The sequence below is a fragment of the Sander lucioperca genome, chromosome 21 (assembly GCF_008315115.2).
Source record: "Sander lucioperca isolate FBNREF2018 chromosome 21, SLUC_FBN_1.2, whole genome shotgun sequence".
NCBI lineage: Eukaryota > Metazoa > Chordata > Actinopteri > Perciformes > Percidae > Sander > Sander lucioperca.
The window spans coordinates 5781160-5802691 of record NC_050193.1 but is presented as its reverse complement, the minus strand read 5'-3'; the positions used below and the strand labels follow the sequence as shown (position 1 = coordinate 5802691).

The window sequence follows — 21532 nt, the reverse complement described above, 5'->3', positions numbered from 1 at the left end:
TTCAAAGCTGTTTCCAAATATCACTTAGATCTAATCTGGATGTGTTTTGGGGCACAGAAATCACTGTCATGCACCAATCCAATTTTCTTCGACTTGTATTGATCTCTGACTGTTGGAGCACTTCCACTATATGACATCAGACACAGACAGAGGTTCATCTCTACACAATAAAGCTGTGGGCCAATCAGTGTTACCAAAAAAGACGAGTAGAGTCGAGGAGTGTAGTTTGAACCCCTTCGTTTTTTCCCCTCAGCAGTAAGCTTCACCAACAAGGCCCTGGACCCCCCACAGACAATGTCTTTTTTCCATATTAGCTTCATTTGGCATCAATAATTAAATCCTTGTGATATTTGTGGGTGTTTTTCCTCTTCTTCTTTCTATCTTTATTCATATTATCTACGCACTTACCTGAAACGTAAAACATGTATTATCTGTCCAAATGGTTGATTCCAACCTGGTCTCATGGGATAGATGATTCATATTGATTAAAATACTTATAATGTGTTAACCACTGACTCAGTGTTTCCGCTCTCATACTCTCTTATACACTAATCATACATACCCTGCCAATAAGGCAGCAATGTTCCGACTATGTTGTTTCACACTTAAGATGTGCAAAGAAACACACACACACACACACACACACACACACACACACACACACACACACACACACACACACACACACACACACACACACACACACACACACACACACCTTATTTAATAACTGCAATGAGGTACTCAATATTTAGACTCACCGTGCCTCCCTCAGGCAGAAGAGTGAACTGACAAAGAGCAGTGACACAATTCTCTCAGGGTAGATCACAGCTGCTTTTGTCACTACATGTGCTGTAATGTGTAGCCTACCTATGAAAAGCAGAAATAAATGTCCTAAAAAGTCGAATAGTGGTTACTGATAATTTGTAGTGGTGCATTTAAATAATATGTTTCTGCAATACAGGTTGAGAGAAAATGCACAAATAACAAGATGAGTCAGACTAATATTTGTGTACTAGGTTAACCTTCAGGGGCACTACAGCATATATCCCACAAAGGCAATTAGTATTGAATTATTGTCAGTTAAAACGGTTGGCTAGCTCTATATTTAAAGAAAGGGTTAGTAGGCTAGGAACTTCTTACTGCCAGGCTGAGCTGCTGCTCTTACTCCATCCCAGTAGGTGGCGGTAATGTAGTTGTAAACCACCTCACCTCTGCTAACACAAACAACAAGAAGAAGAGGAAGAAGAATAAGTATAACGATTCTGCTATTTGGTAGCTTAGCCAGAATGTGCCTCTAAATATGTGACATATGTGAGGTTAACCAAATTGCGGATACACTCTCTCCTTTGACTGCCATGACCTGCAAACCATGGCGGCATATTATTTTCTGTTGAACATGGGCATCTCGGCCGAAAAGGACTACTGCTGTTTCTGCTGCTCTTGTTGTTATTGTAGCTAGCGCTAGAGTTAGCTAATAAGCTAACACTGCTGTCTCCGCTCTCAGCATAACCGATGTTGATTCATTGCTGCGGGGCAGTAAACCGCAAAAACAAGGTAACTCTGGAGCAAGTTGCCGGCATCAACAACTGACCTTAGCAATGTTTATGTTACGCTTCGGAAATCATTAGGTAATTGGCCTTGGTCACTATTTTAGGCAGGGTTGTATTGCACGATATGAAAGCGTTATTTGACAAGTGAAATTAAACACCGAAGTTACAGCTGCATGCTTTAGAAGAACACATCATTTAAAATGATATTTCTAGCTAAGGTCAGCTAACACCAACCTAACGCTGCCAGCAGTTATTGCTGTCTGCAAGTTTTGAGATGGAGCAGAAGATAGCAGCAAGTGAGATGGCTCTCGTTCTTCACAGCACATCTGTCTGAGTTGTAACGCCCGTGAAAGAGAAATCATGTCTTGCAAAGCCGCAACCAAGGACAAGAAGTCGAGCTTCAGCAAGAAGCTGTTCAGGCGAGGCTCTGTGCGCTCTGCTGGCAGCTTTATGAGCAGAGTCCTGAGGACACTGACAGCGTTATCACACTTTGGATCTGAAGTGCAAACAGAAGATGACAAAGATGATGGGGGATTTTCCACTTTTAAATCTGGTTGTAAAGATGTGCCCATGGATGATGGGGACCTCGCCGGTCTTCTGTCCGGAGAGAGAATTCCTGGAGTGTCAGGTCTAAAAAACCACGGGAATACCTGCTTCATGAATGCAATTCTGCAGTGTCTCAGTAACACTGAACTATTTGCTGAGTACCTCGTTTTGGAGCACTACAAAGGCGAGGAGCTGGATGAGGACAAACCAAAGACCAATGGTTTACTTCTGCAGAAGAAGGGTCCTCTGGCCAAAGGAGAAGTCACAGAGCAGCTGTCAGGACTTGTGCGGGCTTTATGGACGTTTGAGTATACCCCGCAGCATAGCAGGGATTTTAAGGTAAATTTATTGTCAGTATGGAATAGGGCTGCACAAAATATCTAATTGCGATTATTTTGACTGATAATGCGATTGCGATGTGATTCACGATATTGGAGGGAATGATCATTTTCATTGAAAAATATTAAAATTAAAAAATGTTTAAATGATAATAGTGTGATTTTTGCAAGGATCTGTACCAAACAAAGATTTTTCTTGAGTCTGTAGGATATTATTTGTAGGCTGGGACGTCTCTGCCGCACCACAATACTTAATTCAAAATGGTTTGACACATATTTTTGCCTTTAACAAATATTACGCCCCCCTTGCAATTTGAATATTGCACTAGTCCATATTGCGATTTTGATACAATTGCGATAAATTGTGCAGCCCTAGTATGGAACCGCCACCTGTGGAAAAAATACATTGCCAATGAATGCTGAAATTATGTTCAGGATCTGCATTTAATAAAACTTCATGACCATCATATTTAAGTTCACATACAAACAGTGCTGAGATTTTGTCGTTGCATGCATTGTAACCTTGGGACCCTGCTGTTGGTTGCAGAATGCTGTGTCGAAAAATGCCACCCAGTTCAAAGGGAATGCTCAGCATGATGCTCAGGAGTTTCTGCTGTGGTTGCTGGACAGAGTACACGAGGACCTCAACACAGTCAACCCCAACATCCGGCCTGCTATAAAGGTGTGTTTAGAAGACTTGGGCTTGTTATAGGCATAGTTTGTTTTTTTTATTGAAAAATGCTAATGCTTGTGTCACATTCCCCCCCTCATTGCTCAGCCATACATTCATTGCTGTCTGAAAAGCTGAAAATAGATATTCCAGTTTTTATTGCAGGGCTATTTTGTTACATTGCATTATAACTAACAGGTGTTTAAATCATTTTGGTCACTCAGTGTATCTTACCAATGAGCTGCATTCACAGTCCTGCTAAGATAAGCTAGGCTTGCCTGGTCTTGTTTCCTCTTGATTCCCTGTAGCTAGTTTATAACAACAAAATATATGAAGGAAGTATGGCTTTCTTATGAACCCTGATAGACTGGTATTATTTAGCCCATGACCTATAAATCTGACTAGTAAAACTTATTTGTTTGTTCAGCCACCTATTGAAGAAGACGATCAAAGCATAGAGGGTCCATCTCCTCCCCTCTCCGCTGGCTCGTTTGTACAAGAACTGTTTCAGGCTCAGTACAGGTAGGCTTTATGTCTAGTAAAACTTCCATGTTTTACCAGTATGGCCACATTATCTCTCTGCCATATTAAGGATTTACACTTTTTCCCAACAGGTCTTCTCTTACGTGCCCACATTGCCAGAAGCAGAGCAATACGTTTGATCCCTTCCTGTGCATCTCCTTACCGATCCCACTGCCACACACACGGTGAGTTACTGTCTTGAGCTGTGCTACAGCATGAAAGCCTGATCAGTTAACAGTGCTCAGTTGAGATGTTTTTACATGTTTGTGACCAATTATTACTGGTTTATAAGGTGTATACAGTAATCCCTTGTGCATAACTAAAGTAAACATTTACAGGTACAACAATATTTTTCTAAGGTTTTCAAAAAGGTTGTTTGTTCTACCACTTTTTCTACCATCTAACAATGCGCAATGTATTTAAGTTCGTCAAAGGGGTGACACCATTCAAGGTTACGAGAACCTTAAGCTAATATGTGTTGTTACAGATGAATTACTGTAGCCTGGTGTGTAAGGAGTGTGTGGGGGGTTGAGGGTGCAGGAGGAGCAGCAGACAGGTGTGGGAGGAGTGTGCACTTTCAAACCAAAACAACAGTGTGTTCATGTTAGGGGAGTCTTCAGTCCAGAGAAATAAATCTCTGACAAAAAATGTGAAGTATGGGGGGGGAAAGCTGACCTATTTAAACTATAATTAATGTGAACCATAGCTTTAAAGCAAGAGAAACCCTGCTAGCATAGTAAAGTATGTTAAGAGAGTATGTTAGAATTTTTATTTGTGTTAAATGTGTTTTTTGCTAGGCCCCTGTATGTGACAGTGGTCTATCAGGGGAAGTACTCTCACTGCATGAGGATCGGAGTTGCTGTTCCCCTCAACAGCACCGTCTATCGCCTCAGAGATGCTGTGGCACGTGAGACCAAGATCCCAATGGACCAGGTGCTATTCCTGTCTCTTATCAGCTCAGGGTCTGACACAATGGGACTATATTGTTACTGTCACACAGTGTTAGCTCACTGTTCCTAAAGCCAGTTCTACCTCTGAGCAGTAGTTTGTCATGAACCCAGTTTTACTTTATGAAGTGGACTCAATATACAGGGATAGACAGTTTTAAACACAGTTGTCCTTAGGGGATACAACAGCTGAGTGCTAACATTGATTAAAGCTGGCAGGATGAAAATGCCACAGGAGTAAATGAGGACTAAAGCAGTATAAGGAGTGATATTGTTTTTGGTTGGGTATTTTGGTTGTTTCCTTGTTATTTTGTTTTATACGTAGATATTTTATGTGTCATGAACTGTTTTAATGTTGTCTGATTTAATGTTGTTTTGGACCCCAGGAAGACTAGCTGGTCGTCTAGGCGTCAGCTAATGGGGATCCTTATAATAAACTAAACTATTGGGGCGGCCTCTAGCTCACCCAGTAAGAGCGTTCGCCCCATGTTGGCTGAGTCCTGCAGCGGCGCGCATCCAACCTGCTGCCCTTTGCTGCGTGTCATCCCCCATCTCTCTCCCCCTTTCATGTCTATCCACTTTCAAAAATAAAGGGAAAAGCCCCAAAAAATAATCTTTAAAAAAAAAAATAAACTAAACTATATTATGATTGTTAGTTTTGTAAAATAATAACTGTAAAAATATTAAAGAAACTAGACACTTTTTAAATGTACTCTTTTCTTCTCTTTCAGTTTATTTTGACTGAAATGTACTATGATGGTTTTCATCGTTCATTTTGTGATGATGATGATGATCTTGACATCATTCAAGAGAGTGATTCCATATTTGCCTTTGAGACACCAGAGACCTTCAAACTGGAAAACATACGCACAAAAAGAGGTAAATCATACTTAAGATTTTTGCAAATATACTGCTTTTTTCACATTAAAATGATTGAAGGATATCGATCGGGGCTTGTTTGTATGTTTCTCAGGAAGTCTTCTGGCAAACCTGAATCATAACAACTTGAAGTATGCGACAGAAATCAGCAGGACTCCGTCTTTCATGCAAGGGGCCATGACTCCTTTAACTGCATCACCTAATAAAAACCTGGGACCAGAAAAGATTATCCTTCTGGTGTGTAACAGGGCTTGTACCGGCCACCAAGGAAAGAGGTACTACAATCCCAGTATTCTATGTTCTGTGGTGCTAATTTGTCCTAACATGCCCCTTTCTCATGTTCTTTTCAAAAATAAAGATTGGGGTATCATTACCCCATTAACACATTATCCAGTTTTTGGTAGTTCCTAGAAATGGTAGCAATGGATGAATAGGCTACTGGTGTTCAAAGCTTCCAGGAGAAATTGATAGCTGCTAACAAAGCTACGCACATTATGTTGTTTTAGGTTCGGACTGCCTTTTGTACTGTACATGGAGTGCACTGTGACCTGGGATGCTCTACAGAAAGAGATCCTAGAGAAAATGCGTCATCTTTTGAGGCCAGGGGTATACATTCAGGTAGGAAGAGGAACAAGAAGTTTATCTGTATGGTAAATAAGTTGATGCTACACACAGTAAGCCGGTTTAAAAATATTTTAAGTATGAGCAAAATTATTGTGAAATTACTATTATTGAAATTATTAATGGCATCCCTGTTTCTCAGATTACACCTGTAACGTACTAGTCTCACAGAAGTACTAACAGTGGTGTCTCTGTATAGGTTGGACCTTTCAGTCTTCGGGTGGTTGGCGTCGTTGGTATCACCTACCTCCTTCCTCAAGATGAGCGCCCACTGTGTCACCCAACTGTGGAAAGGTCAGTTCTTCTGTTTAATACAACATCTGTTTACTGCTTGATTAGGGCTGAATGTATCGTCCAAAATGTATATCGTGGTTAATTATGAATGATATGTTGTTTTGTGATTTTGAAGTCTTGCAGTTACTAATGCAGAATGTATTTGTGCATACAGTATGCTTTCATAAATTTCAGCCTACTGACATAATAATGCATTTGCAGCCATTTGTGAAATGTGTTGAAAGGGTTGAAAAACTGTCACAATAAGATTTGAATGTTATACTAGGCAATAGAGCCTGACCGATAAAGGATTTTTAAGGCCGTTATTGATACAAATATTTGGTGTTTAAAAATCCAATATTCCGATATATCGGCTGATATATATTTAAAAAAAAAATCCAGAAACGCGTAACAAAACGTAAAGAGATTTCCCTAGCATTAGTTATTTGTAGTTATTTATGAGTCCTCACTAAAATAATATGATAATGCAGTTTAAAAATAAACTTTTTTGTTTTATTGTCACAACAGAACAGAGGAACATCAAAATATATTAAAGTTCTGATAAATAAAATACAAACTTAAGATATGAAACTTAAAGGATTAAACACGAGTGTTGCCAACAGGGACGTTGTAGAGGGCCCTCTGGTGGACAAACTATGCAACGCCAACACTCATAACATGGTTGAAGGGTGTTTCGTCCGTTTTTATTTAATTTTTTAAATATTCATTTACCGTATCCGATAGTTGGAAAATGCCTAATTTCGGCCCGCCGAAATATCGGTCGGGCTCTACTAGGCAAGTATACACAGACTTTGACTTTACTAGAGCCCATTGTAATTTGCATGTTAATATTGAATACAATGTTTGGAGGATCTTTTACTTGTTTACTATCTACCTTTTCCAAATAAACACTGTATTTACAAAGGTAAAGACAGGAATGATCTTAGTTAGGTAATCTTCTCTTTTCACACATTCCCCATCGGTTCTTTTTCTCTCATAGGCCTGTGTAGATGACATGCCCTAACATGATTTTGACTGTTTGTTAAAATGCCAGTTAAGCACATTTGGCTACAAGTCTCAACATTGTTGCTCAATAGAGGTGCATGAATCAAAGTGAAATCAAAGTTGTTTTTGGCATTACTGTGATTGATCAGTAGATTCTTTCATGACAACTAAAATGTCTCTGAATTTTAACCTTGTCTTTATAATCGCAGAAATATATTTCAACTTTTATATTATTTTATCTGCACTTTGAGAGTAACTAAATGATTTAATTTACCATATTGGATTTACCCATCCTCTAGAGAAATTTCCTTCATACTGACCCCATTTTTAAATTGCTTGTAATTGCACATGTAGTACGCACACGACTTTGCCCAGAAAAAGCTATTTTCACACTATCCTACAGTGATATGAGGGGTATATAATCCCATTTATTAATGTAAACTACCTAAATGACTTCATTTGTTTCCCACTATAATTGTTTCCACTGCAGAGCATACAAGTCCTGTGGACAAGGGGGGCCACCACATGTGAAGATTGTGGTAGAGTGGGACAAAGAGACCAAGGACTAGTGAGTGAAAAAGATTAATGTTTTCTAGAGCTCTGTAGTCTGTTTATTTTTATCTACAGGATGTTTTTTTGCACTGAATGAAAAGAAGGCAGGTGTTGACATTTGTTTGCTGTAATCTTCATTTGAAACAATATATTGGATTTCAGAAAGCTAGATTGCATACACCAAATTACATTAAACCATGGTGCTCATTTAAAAGAACGGGTTAAATCATTAATTTTAATAACTTGCCTTGTAGACATGATATCAGTTGTGTAATTTACTTAGACTGGGTAAACCCAGCCCGATCTGCCGGCGATTTGATTTCGCCCTGCAGCTCCGGCTGGAAACCTGTACATTTTTCTATCCTGCTTCCGTTACAAATCTGCGGGGACCAATCACAAACTGGCTTATCCACCTGGTGCGCTATTGGCGGGTTTAACACAATGACGATAGAGAAGCGACGGCAAGCAGCTTTTTGTTTACATTCAACATGGCGGCCACCGAAGCGCAGCAACCCGTTGATGCCGCTGTCGCTGCTACGTCACCCGGATCATTGGTCTGATTGGTTGAAGGACTATCCAATTGTGTACAGAGTCATTTGAACTATGCCCGTTGATCACGCCTCTTGTGCAGTAGAAAATACAGAGCAGACTCCCCAGACTAATGTTCAATCTTAAAAGATTGAGCTTGGTCTGGTGATAGCCAGACTATAATTTACTGTAATTTTAGGCCATTCGTTACCAGGCAACTAACAAGTTTGTCCGTGTAAGTGATTATGTAGAAAGCACAGTTGAGATGACAGAATCAGTTTTAAAGTTGAATTAAAAAAAATATGAAAAAAATGCCTGAAACCTTGCAGCGGTATGTATCGGCCATGATTATCTCACAGAGATAAGATGTTACAACAATCAACAGTATGATCTATTGAACCAAAGTGTGACCTGTGAGTATGTATAGGCCCCAACTGAATTGCCAAATTTTAAACCTAAATTGATCAATCAGGTCATCCAGTCCTCATACCTGCGGCATGATCATCTTAGCATAATGTGACTGCTCATTAGTTTAGAGGGCAGCAACTTGTCCCAGTCATAAAAATAAGATTGCCCACATATCACTGCACCTTCATGTGTTAGTTAAGAACCCAGTTTAAGGTGAGGCAAAATCTCAATAAAATTGATGGTCACATTGTGCAGGGTTTCTGTAGGAACTGTCAAGTTAACAAAGGCTATCTATAAGACTAAACCTCTTTTGAGCCCTTGAATGTAGGTGCATCTGCTATTCATCACAATATTAGCTTTTGAATAATACACTTAAAGCTTAATCTACTTACAAATGTGCTTAATTTTAAAGTTACGGTTTCAAACCACAAGTAAACACCAGAGTCTGAAGGTCCACCTGCACAATCAACCACACGTCTGCTCTTATTATCTCACTAAAGCTAACTACTATGTGTGGTACACACACACACACACACACACACACACACACACACACACTCTCCACAATCGGTCCCAAGGGACATCCGGCGGAAGATCCAGCGGTGTCAAATATTCTGGCGATTATCCAGATCTTCTGGCGATTATCCAGTAAATGTACGGTCGTCGATCCAGCCTACTACTTTACTGATATAGGAATCTCAAGGCAGATCTTATGATCCTCTTAAGACTTTGCTGCTGAATGAATGAGCTGCGCTTCATGTTCCCACAGTCTGTTTGGACACACTGAGGAGGAGTACATTCCTGATGCTGAGAGCGTGTATCTGCACAGGGAACAACATCATCAGCCACAGGCCTGCACTCTTGCTCAGTGCTTTCAGCTCTACACTAAGGAGGAGCAGGTGACATTTTGACCACACAAATGCACTCAGTTGATTGCTGCACAGTCAGTAGTTTGACTTTAGAAAATAAGTCTTAGATTTGTCTTGGCACATGTCAGTGGTAAGTATATTTTGAATTATAGCCTCACATGTGTGTCCTCCCCACCGGTTTATTATGACTCTGCTAAAGTTCAAAAAGCCTTTCACTCTGTGGCTTTACTTTGTATTTCACTCCTAATTCTATGTTTGGAATAATCTGAGCTGGTCCCACATATATGTTGTGGGTTGACTTGCCTGTGATTGCTGGAGGAGAATAGAGGGAAATGAGAGAAAAACCCAAGGCCTTATCCTGTGTGGGGCCTATTTTATAAGCAGTGTGGTTGGAGCTTGTGCGTGTGTGTTTCAGCTGGCCCCAGATGATGCCTGGCGCTGTCCCCACTGCAAGCAGCTGCAGCAGGGCCGCATTAAGCTCAGCCTGTGGACGCTGCCGGATGTGCTTATACTGCATCTCAAGAGGTTCAGACAGGTATTTCAGCTTAATTAAACATTGTTCAAATAGAAATGTGGAACGAGATCTACTTTGTGTGTATCAAGAGCAAGAATCACTCTTAATTGTATTATGCATAAAGTTGTTGCTTGTCTTTATTTGTGTTTGTGTTGGACTTAATGTTGGAAATCTGAACATTCCCTTGTTAGGGATAGGCACTTAGGGTAAGGGCTTGATATCAAACCTCAATACCTTTGGTACTGACAAAATGTGTGTGTAACACTGATTATCGAGAAAAGATTGCATCAAATCAAATTTGTAGTCTTGTTTACTTATTCTTTGATGAGATTGTTTCTGATTTGTATTAAATATTTTTGTCAGTTTTAAACCAATCCATACAAGAACTTGTCACTGAAACTCAGGCCTTTGTACTGAAACTCGGATATGATGTCGGCACCAATATCAGAAATGTAATGATCATCCTCAGTAATGGTTGTAGCTACTGTGTACTTTTCATGAAAGCACACATAAAATGAGACATTGTTCTGTCTAAAAAGAGTTCTGTCTTAAATGCTGATGTGTTTATCTTGGCCTCTGTTTCAGGAGGGGGACCGGAGGGTGAAGATGCAAAACATGGTGAGGTTCCCGCTGATGGGCATGGACATGGCACCTCATGTGGTTAAGAGAAGCCAGAGTAGCTGGAGTTTACCTTCTCATTGGTCGCCATGGAGACGCCCATATGGCCTGGGAAGGAACCCAGATGACTACCTGTATGACCTGTATGCTGTGTGCAACCACCATGGAAACATGCATGGAGGCCACTACACAGGTGATGCTACAGTATGTTACAGTTTGAAGGTTGTATGTGGGAATAAGACTGTATAGTTATGTGTTCATCATCCTTGTTGACCCATTCTTCCGTTTGCTTCGCGCTCACAGCGTACTGTAAGAACTCCATCGATGGTCAGTGGTACTGCTTTGATGACAGCGAGGTTTCCCCAGTAGCTGACGATGACGTGTGTCAGCAGTCCGCCTATATACTGTTCTACCAGCGGAGGACAGTTATTCCCTCCTGGTCGGCCAACAGCTCTGTTGCTGGTCAGTATTTATTTCCTACCGTGTGATATCTGCTGTATTTAGAATTCCAGTCAGATTGTGATCAAGGCAAACTAAAGTTTAGCTAATATTTGCATGAACATAGCCACAAAGGTATACCACAGTACCATTGTGACAGAAGGTTTGGGTTTAAGGTTGAATACTGAAGAGAACCTAACAAACAACCAATGTAAACATCTTAATTAGAGGAAAGCCTTACTCTGATTTTTATGATTATGATTTTAATATGCATGCAGTGTTTCCCCTACCATTGTTTTTGGGGGGGGCGGCCAAGATAAGCGCGAGATAAAGCTGTTTTCACACATACAGGTGATTCGCTTCTTGTTCTTCGCCTTAAAAGTTCAATTCATTTTAACTTACGGGCTGGCTACATTGCACGCGTTACGTATTCGGAGCAGACCATCCAACACTACGCTTCCACTATAATCAATGAAACTGGCTACACCGGGCACTGGAGCAGCGCGTAGTGGTGCGTATGCTCCGCGGAGATCTGCTCTACAAGCGTAAAAACAGGACAGTCTTCTATTTATATTTTTTATGCGATGTGTGTGTGGCCCTTTTACACAGAAATGGATCATAAAGTGTCATTATTGCTTTTAAATTAAACTGCCGATATATAGGAAACGACTTAATGACTGTGAATGAGCGTATTGGCAGTTTCATTTTATGAGTTTCTGTTTTTATTTCTTGTTTCCCTCACCTGCGTCCTCTGATAACAGCTGACAGTAAATTGACGTTTTCACAGCGCTGTGCCAGCTTAAAAAAACTGAAGAACAACAACAACAATCCCAAAAGCAAAAGCTCTCTGTCTCGCCTATCACTCACACAATCCTACGCTGTGTGTGTGTGTGTGAGCTGCTGGTATAGCCAGCAGCCAGTAATTAAAACATAAATTCTACGGCACATACTAACGGTCTGCATACGTTACGCATTCAATGTAGCCAAAGTCACGCAACCTCCCCCCACGCTCAACAACTTTTTGGGGGAGAGTCGCCACCCCCCCTCGAAATAAATCCTAGGGGAAACACTGTGCATGTACCTACCACACATGCCAAATTGTTAGAAATTGCCATATTATTTGAGGAAAATAAGTAGATAATATGACTCATGATGGCTCTGAACCTTTAAACTAAACTAGAGTTTTTCTTGTTTTTTACGCAGGTTCCACTAGTTCATCCCTCTGTGACCACTGGATCAACAGGTTACCTGGCAGTAGGCCTGCTAGCTTGGCCTCTGGAGCCTCATCCAGACGTACCTCTCTGGCATCACTGGCTGAGTCAGTAGAGTTTCCAGTAGAACGTAATGAAGATGATGGTGAGACAATGCTTATATATATATATATATATATATATATATATATATATATATATATATATATATATATATATATATATATTTTACAGGTGTCAGATTGTAATTCTTTGTGGTGCTGCCCTATGTACATTTTTATTACATGCACATGAACTGCTGCTGTCTTCTGACTCATATTTAAAATTTCATAGTCATAGTTCCAACAGAAGCACAAAGCTCTGAGTTAGCTTTTGATCTTTATAGAAGCAAAACAATGTCCATCCACCCACAAGATGAGACTGGACTTTTTTTTAAATTCAGAAGGCCAAAACCCCAACCCCAGAGCTAGTCTGTCTCGCCGGTGATTGGCATGCCCAGGCCCCTGACCCCGCCTGCTGCTCACACTGCACCCGACCCAGATGACCATCTCTGTGGGTGGTGGGTCCCCAGGGTGGTGGAGGTGTAAGCACCATGTCGTTTCTTCGGGCAGTGGCCGACCGGGCCCCAAGGGCGAAGGCTCGGCCACCAGACGCTCACCGGCGAGCTCCCCTCCCAGGTCTGGCTCCAGTAGAGTGCCCCAGACCGTTGTGGTGAAGAGAGAGTTGAAAAGGCGAAACTTTCGATTTACCATTATCTGCCGAAATGAGTATTCTCTGTAGGGTGGCTGGGCTCAGCCTAAGAAATAGGGTAAGGAGCTCGGACATCCGGAGGGAGCTTGGAGTACAGCTGCTGCTACTTTGCGTTGAAAGGAGCCAGTTGAGGTGGTTTGGGCATCTGGTAAGGATGCCTCCTGTGTCGCTCCCATTGGAGGGCTTCCAGGCACGTCCAGCTGGGAGGAAACCCCGGGGTAGACCCAGAACGTGCTGGAGGGATTATATTTCTCATCTGTCCTGGGAATGCCTTGGGATCCCCCAGGGGGAGCTGGAAACCGTAGTTGGGGAGAGGGACATCTGGGCTACCTTACTTAACCTGTTGCCACCGCGACCCGAGGAAACGACTATAAAGAGACAGCTTTGCCTTAAATGTGTCTCATCTCAAACCTTTGTACAAAATGCATTACTCCTTCCACTGACAATATTTCAAAAGACACCACAAATGTTTACCAGAGCTCTTTATAGTCAGGAACTCTCCCACTTGAATTTACAAATCCCAACTCCAAATTCCATTATTTATTTTTAAAGAAGGAGAATAATGCAAGAACAAGGCAGAACGTGACACGACATGTGTCGCATCTGGCTGGGACTAGCATGAAAACATGCTGTACAGAGCTCTGGACTTTGGGAAACCTTGCATACCGAGTACATCCAAATTGAGACAGATGTTGGCTTGGGCTGCAGTTTGTGGTTAAATGTAGGTCTCTGTTTAACCCTCCAGAATACAGGGTCAGCATATTCCCCAAAAATGTTGGCCAGGCAAACTGGTATTTAACATTCACAGATCTCACTATGGATACTGCTTTCAAATTATGTAATGTATTTTGCTATCATGCTACCAGTTTTGTTACTTATAATACACAATTACTTTAATTGTGGAATCAAAACTGTTGTTAATAGTAGTTATTAAATTATTACTTGAAGTTCTTATTTAATAATTTATTAAATTTATAATTAACATTTCACACTTTAGTTAGCTAAAGCTATTAAAATATATTTTGGCACAAATTACAAAATGTAGTTGGTAAATTTACTTTTCATCTCTTGTAGTCAGTGAGAGTACATCAACACATTTGCACAATGCAATTGTTGTATTTGTAATGTGGATTAATTGGGGGTTTCCAACAGCACTTTCAACGTTCAGTTGAGCGTCTTTAACAAAAAATACATAGATAAATACATAAAATGTTTCTTTGTTTTTTAGGAGGATTCTCTGTCCGCCCTTTTGTGAGGAGCATTCAGCGTCAAAGCTTGTCCTCCAGGTCGTCCATAGCTAGCCCTTTAGCCTTCAGCGACAGTGGGATAAAGCCTTCTTGGTCTCTCTCTGCGAATCTGCACATGAGATCTAACTCGCCCTCACGTTTCTCCTTCGACTCTCGATGTTCTCCTCCTCTAGAGAGGATAGGCGAGGCCTGTGATGACAAAGTTTCCACGTCCTGTTTTGGCAGCTACAGTAGACATGAACGCTACTTTGGCAGCAGGACTCCCCTGTCTATGATGGAGAGCAACGTCAGTGACCAGGACAACAATAAAAGGTTCCTAGACATGATGTACTGCAGGGCTCCCACTCCAGTGGAAAAGAAGAGCACCAAAAATGAGGCAACTGAAAACAACAACCAGATTACAGCTATAGACCAAAACATTCTACCCGCCCAAGCTACCCCCTCCAAAGAACAGAAACGTAAGAGCAGTATCGGAGGATTCGCTTTAAAGGCAGAAAGCACAGGCTCCGCGAAGAGTTCCAGCAAAGTGCAAGAGAAAACGTCCAAAAAACGTTTGTGCTCAACCCATAAGACCTGCACTGCTGAGACTTCTTCCAGTACACCTGTGAAAGGCAAAAAGGCGAGCAATACTAAAGAAAAGAGTGTAAATGCCAAGAAAAGCACCTCAACACCCGGTGGAACTCCCTCCAAAACAAAGGAGGCAACTCAACCCCTAGATGTGACGCTGCAACGTAAGCCATTCGTCCGCTCCACACCTCAGTCCTCAGCTTCTCCCTCGCCAACTGCAAAGAAGAATTCCAGTGTCACTGAGAAAAGCACCACGAGTAGCCAGAAAAGGCTGTTAGAAAGGAGCTACAGCAGAGATTCTATGCACACTAGTCCCCTGGTTGACAGTCTCCGCGGCAGCTTGGTAGCGCGCTCTTCGCTGTCTAAGAGTGGGGAAAGCAACCGGCCTGAGAGGAGATCTGTGAGGAGCTCCAGCAGCAGCTCTTCTGTCACTAGCCTGCGCTCACCCAGCGTATCCACCAGAGACCTGCAGCGCAGCAGCAAATCTGAGGAAAAAGGGTTGTCTTTCTTCAAGAGTGCCCTCCGACAAAGGGAAAGCCGCCGGTCGGCTGATTTAGGAAAAAGCACCCTGCTTGCTAAAAAGTCCTCAGAGAGGACATGCAAGCAAAATGGACAAGCCAAGGACATCGGTGGTGATACTGGAAAGACAGGAGACGCTGTGTCTTCAAAGACATCTATAGAGACTCGTGGAGGTGAGACAAAGTCAGAGACAAAGGAGTCTTCCAAGCCCCCCAGCTCTCTCAGTCGCACTCTATTAAACGTTGGCAAGTCCAAGTCTTCCACTTCTGAAGTAAGTCTCAAGTCTCCCTCTAACGGGAAGAAGCCTCTTGAAAGGATGGCATCTTCCCGAAAGCTGTCCTCAAGCATGCAATCTCCTGCACGTACAACAAAGAGGCCTCAATGATATATCCATAGTAGTAACATTGAATTTACATAATGCAGCTATTTTCTTTGTGCCTAAGTTTCAGTGCGCACCAGACGTATTTGCAAAGAGACACATTTTTGATGTTATGGTTTTGCACACTGGCATCAGATACATATGCTGGCTTTGAGGTTTGAATATTGGCAGCCAGCCTTGAGTATTTTTTGCTGTACTGGATAAAAAGTAAAGTACTGTACATCTGCATATTTGGGTGCCAAACAGTTGCTTGGTATGCCGCCAGTTCGTTAGATTTTAATGCAGTGTGTATTGTTACCAGTTACGCCTATTGAGCATTAGGTATGGTCTTGATGCGAGCGAGACCATCGCTTGACACATTAGATGTTTTCTGGCGAGGAAGGTACTTGCAGCATAATCTGTTTGATTGTGTGTACTGAAGGCTTATATGACAGCTGACAGAATTCCCTGTTGGAATCTTGAAATCCAATGAACTCTCCTTGTTATAAGAAGCTTGTTATATCTTTGAAGCGCTGCAAACATTACGTTTAGTTTGCTTGTAAAATATCCTGCTGATGAAACCATATTTAAAATGCAGCAGCTTGTGCATAAAAGAAAGTAATCGCGTATGAAGCATTTTCACCTTGTATGTACCTACGATGCATAATTTGTTTTGTAGAATTAACATTATTTAGAGTGAGATGGAAATGAGATGACTTTTGATGCATTAACCTCACTGCTGTTCTATAAGCATTTAATCCTCAAAAGTAGTGAGAACAGAACCGTAACATCAAAAAAAGTCTCTGGACAAACACTGAAACTGAGTTGATTCTCACACCTATACGCACACACATACAAAAGAGTTTCATTCCGAAATAATAGTGGCTAAGCGTTCACAGTAGTTCTTATTGATTGTTTTAAGCCGATCAATCAGATCAGATGATTTTAAAACCCCCCGATTACGAACATTAAAATCATAGACATACAGAGGTGATGGCAACCCCTGGACCAAAACGGAAAAGGATTTGAGATGAGAAGGAATTAGAATCGGTACACACATTGAGACAAGTTGTCAAATATTTGAAAAGTTTATTTTTGTTTAATACTAGTACTTTTTTGATAGAAATATATATTTTATCAAATGCATATGGAAGTTGTGTTTTGGAATGAAACCCTTTTAAAATGAAAGAAAATAAATACACACACATTTATGTGTCCGTACAGATATTAAAAAACTATATAGTATATAACCCATTTTGTCCTTTCCATGAGCAACGTGAAAATGATCTAAAGCGCCTTTCAATAGTGTACATGGAAACAAATAATTGCCTTTGGCAACATAGTAGTCTACTACTGTATGCATCACTGAGTAGGAATGTTGTATTGTTCGCACTTTGTATCGATATGTAGTTTTCTTTTACCCAGAACAGTCATATATGCACACACACACACACACACACACACACACACACACACACACACACACACAATGTAATGCAATTATCTCATTTTTAATATGTGGTCATGATTTTAAGACATATCGTAAAGTAGTGTCAACAGGCCTTAGACTTCAAATGGTTAAAGGGTACATTCATTTCAATGTTTCAGGGGTCATTTTAAAGAAATCACCTCTTTACTACACCTGGTGCTGAAACAGACCGATGGTCCTCTGACACTGATATTTCTTAAATGAGCATATTTTCAATTGCTAATGTTCAGAACTGTGACCACACACTTCAGTGAGCCAGAAACCTGTTTGCAGCAGTTATCATGACTGCGGTACCTCATTGCAGAAGACAATGTAATTTTTCTTTCTTCATCAGCCTGAAACAGAATATTGATAATGAGCCATTTCATAAATAATAGAACTCCATTTAGGCCTATACTGTCTCAAAGCAGTTGTTCAAGTATGGATGTGTAGGCTGAATTTTTCTCAACTATCAGACACTGCCTGGTATATTTCTTTTGCAGTACAATGAGGCAAAGGCAGGATATTGATACTGCAGCTGTCGTGATGTTTGCTGGCCTCGTTTTGAACAATCAGTTATCATTGAATTACCCCACATGCTGTTGCAATACATACATTGCAACAGCATCATACATTAGATACCAGCATTAGTGTGTTTTTAATGATTGAATGTGTTTATGCCATTAAACTCCAACCATTAGTAGGTTTATACTTTAAACATAATCTGACTTATAGATCTATAGTATTTCACTTAACTGTTTCTCTGTAGCATCTACCAGGTTTACATTGGTTCTCAGATGGTTTCATAAGAAATACCACTCAATTTAAACATGCATGTATGTTATTTAAATGGCCTGTGCATGGTTTGAGCAAAAAATGGTTCCTTAATGGGCCTGGCTTAGAATTTGTGAAGTTGTTTTGGGTCAGAGAGGCTTTGTTTTTGGAGTAACCAGTCCAAACTAATTTTTCACATCTCATGATGTAAAAAGTTGAAAAGCAAGTTGAATGCTATAGTTTTTTTTAACCAGACATTATTATTTGTATGTTTCAAAATCAAAGATTCACAACAAGCTGTTCACCAGGGCACTATTGGCAGGTAGAAGTGATATTTACAGTGACACTAATTCTACCCAGCAATGTTTTATATTTTATTTACCAGCGATTCGTTGTCCACAGAAACAACAAAACCCACGGCATGACTGAACATAGTGTCCTTAGCTGTTACTATGGAGTAGTGGGAAGTTGATGTGCTGCAGACCTGTGATATTGCTGTCTGTGTATTTATCACTCAATAGCTGGCCCGCAGCCTAGTCTCCCTTTTAATGTCCTACCATTATAAAAAAACATACTATGTTCAAACTGTCATGGACTATAGAAATAACATACTGCTGTTTACATGTGGTGGTATTCCTGTAGCTGCTCTTTTCTAATTAAAGTTAGAATCTATCAGGAATCTGTGCATGGCACTTTGGATCAAAGCAGGACAATTTTCATTTTGGCTTTCACCATCTTGTTTGCCTGTTTTAAAGTCTGTAATTAAGTTGTAATGGCTAGTGTGCGTTTTAGAGCTGGATCATGCCATAACACATACTTGTTTGTCTATTTCTCCACTTGCTAAATAAGTAGTTTATTGGATTAAGAAGCCATTCATGTAGCCAAAACCCAGTGCATTATAGGACTTTTGACCTTTTATTTGAGTTTTTTTGGACATTGTAAACAAGGATCAGTAGACAATGTCTGGGATACTGTATATTGCTTAAAATATTTAAATAGGGGTCCAAACAAACTTTTTATGACGCTATAGAAGAGTAATGTTTCTGTACAGAACTTAAAGTTGAACTTAACTCCTTAGCCTGTTCCCTTGTTTTCCAACCATTCTTCATCCATAAAGATTGTATTTATAGCCACCACATTGCCTACCTTTGTGTTTACAACATGTACGATGAGATGAGATATGATGGTTCATGCAGTAAACTCATTCAGTAGCAACTTGGTTGTGTTGTACAGTCTAAATTCGGTAGTATGTTGCAGAGCTGTTATAAAAAATCGTAATGTATGATTTGAATGTCAATCGTATCACCTTGGTCCTATATTATGTTACCGGAACCTGCTGACAAACATAAAACCTTTTAAAAGTCACTTCCAGTCATAAAAAAACCCAACAAAACATTTGTTTTATTATGCCCTGGTGGTAGAGCAATAATCCAATAATCATCTCATTCACATAAGGAAACTGAGATTTAAATGACCTAAAAGGCAACATGGCTGACCTTTAAGAGCTCCAAGTTCAATTAAAGACCAGACAAGTACTGTACTCCATACGAGAAGTACATATATATCTCCAATTAATCCAAATACATACCTGTTAAAAAAAAGATTTCAAAAATCAATGTAAAATATACGAGAAAATGAATCATCTTTACAAAATTGATTTTCCTCTCTAGCTTTCTTCACTGCAGTTATTGTCTGTTTTTTTTATTTGTTGTCAATGTACAGAATTGAGAATAATTAAGGAATGCAGTATTGCATGAAAACGCTAATGCATGTATTTCATTAACTATGCAAGAGTCTGCAGCTGTGTAAAACAGAGAGCAGAGCATGGCTGGTATATTCCATTGCTTTATTTGCACACCATTCCAATATTTAGAAATGGTAAATTACAGACTATTTCATCTGCACAGTTATAAGGATTCAACTTAAAAGTACCTGATTTATTTTTTAGCATTCTACCATTTAATGATTATATATTTTAAATATTTTCTCAGTATTTTATTTTGTAATTCTGCTGATCTGTGCTCTCTGGGTGCTCTTACCAAACTGGTAGGTTACAACCTTTTTTTTCTTTTCACAAGATGTTTAATATTAACTGTTGTACACCAGCAGAGACAACACTATGGATGCGATAATTTCTGTGATTACTAAATAGCCTCATGTATGTATGTATGTATTGTGAAAGAGTCTTCCATTGATTCAGTGATAACAGTTTGTGAACCCCTGTTGAAATGTTCTCAGCTGCATCAAAGATGTGGCCAGTCTCTAATATAAAGGCAACTCAAATAAATATATATATATATATATATATATATATATATATATATATATATATATATATATATATATATATATATATATATATATATATATATATATATATATATATATATATATATATATATATAGTTTTATATTACAGTATGAACAAAGACATTAAAATGTAACTTCAGTTAATACTTTTTGTAGTATTTATGCAACGTCAATCATTGCAATCATGGATGTGATGATCATGATTCTATTATTTTTTTGTATTCGAAACAGGAACAGGAAGTTTAATAGCAAACAAATGACAACTTCCAAACATGCTTTAAAGCAGCACCACTATTTTGTTCCTGATAACTGGCGGATATGAAACATAAAGCACTCTAGTTGGTAAAATGCATATAGCAAAAGTTGATTAAGATTAGAGACTCCTGCATTGAGTTATTGTTGTGACACAGCTGTTTTGTTTTGAAAATGTTTCCTTTTTTAAGGTGAAACCATTGATCAATGACATTATCGGAAACATTGTTGTGTGAGCATTTTACCACTGAATCAAAGTTGCAACAACCACTGAAAGTGAAATACCCAAATACTACATTTGAGCCACAGACTTCAGATTCTGCAAATACTGTAGTACTACAGCAATACAGCCGTGAGTTGTCCTTAATAATAAAGGACTCAAAATAAGTAACGTACTTTGTGAGTTTGGGGTAAAATTGTTTTTGGATTTTATTTTTGAGCAGATATATGAGGCTTTTTTTTTCAGATGTAAACACTACAAACATAATACTGAAACTTTTCAGAAGCCTTAAGCAAAACAAATTGTAATGGATAGTTTGTACTTTTTTTGGACGAAACCAAGGAGCTGTGTAATGAATTAATGTCATGAATCTCATTTGAATGTTTTTAAGCTAACAGAGAACACTATAGTGCTAAATGCATAGCACGTTTCCCCTTGCTTTTTGACTTTTACTTATGATGTCTAATGTATCATTCATAAAGCATTTTGTAAAATACAGTGCATTACATTTATGGAGATTTTTCCACTTATTGTTTTTTTTTTTTATTTCTGTATTCCTTGTTTTACCAAGTTCA

The 21532-nt window shown here is 39.6% G+C and overlaps 1 protein-coding gene across 2 annotated transcripts; it reads left to right on the top strand.

Moving 5' to 3' along the window:
- The first annotated feature begins 1230 nt into the window (after nucleotides 1-1230).
- On the top strand, nucleotides 1231-19651 carry usp31 (ubiquitin specific peptidase 31). Of its 2 annotated transcripts, XR_004896209.1 has the most exons (17): nucleotides 1914-2438; nucleotides 2985-3119; nucleotides 3535-3629; nucleotides 3722-3814; nucleotides 4427-4562; nucleotides 5308-5455; nucleotides 5550-5730; nucleotides 5962-6073; nucleotides 6276-6370; nucleotides 7845-7922; nucleotides 9612-9741; nucleotides 10127-10246; nucleotides 10811-11036; nucleotides 11147-11305; nucleotides 12485-12637; nucleotides 14471-18313; nucleotides 18348-19651. XR_004896209.1 is itself a non-coding variant. In XM_031312626.2 (16 exons), exons 1-16 carry the CDS (start codon nucleotides 1914-1916, stop codon nucleotides 15958-15960), a joined length of 3876 nt encoding a protein of 1291 aa, XP_031168486.1. In that variant the 5' UTR covers nucleotides 1231-1913; the 3' UTR covers nucleotides 15961-19651. The 2 variants fall into 2 exon arrangements, 1 of the variants encoding a protein (XP_031168486.1); XM_031312626.2 differs by having other exon boundaries at nucleotides 1231-2438; nucleotides 14471-19651.
- The last annotated feature ends 1881 nt before the right edge of the window (nucleotides 19652-21532 follow it).

Coding starts and splice junctions, on each gene's coding strand:
- usp31 (XM_031312626.2), top strand. CDS start 1,914: ATGTCTTGCAAAGCCGCAACCAAGGACAAGAAGTCGAGCTTCAGCAAG. Junction 7,923..9,611: donor GACAAAGAGACCAAGGACTA/GTGAGTGAAAAA, acceptor ATGTTCCCACAG/TCTGTTTGGACACACTGAGG. Junction 11,037..11,146: donor GCATGGAGGCCACTACACAG/GTGATGCTACAG, acceptor TCGCGCTCACAG/CGTACTGTAAGAACTCCATC.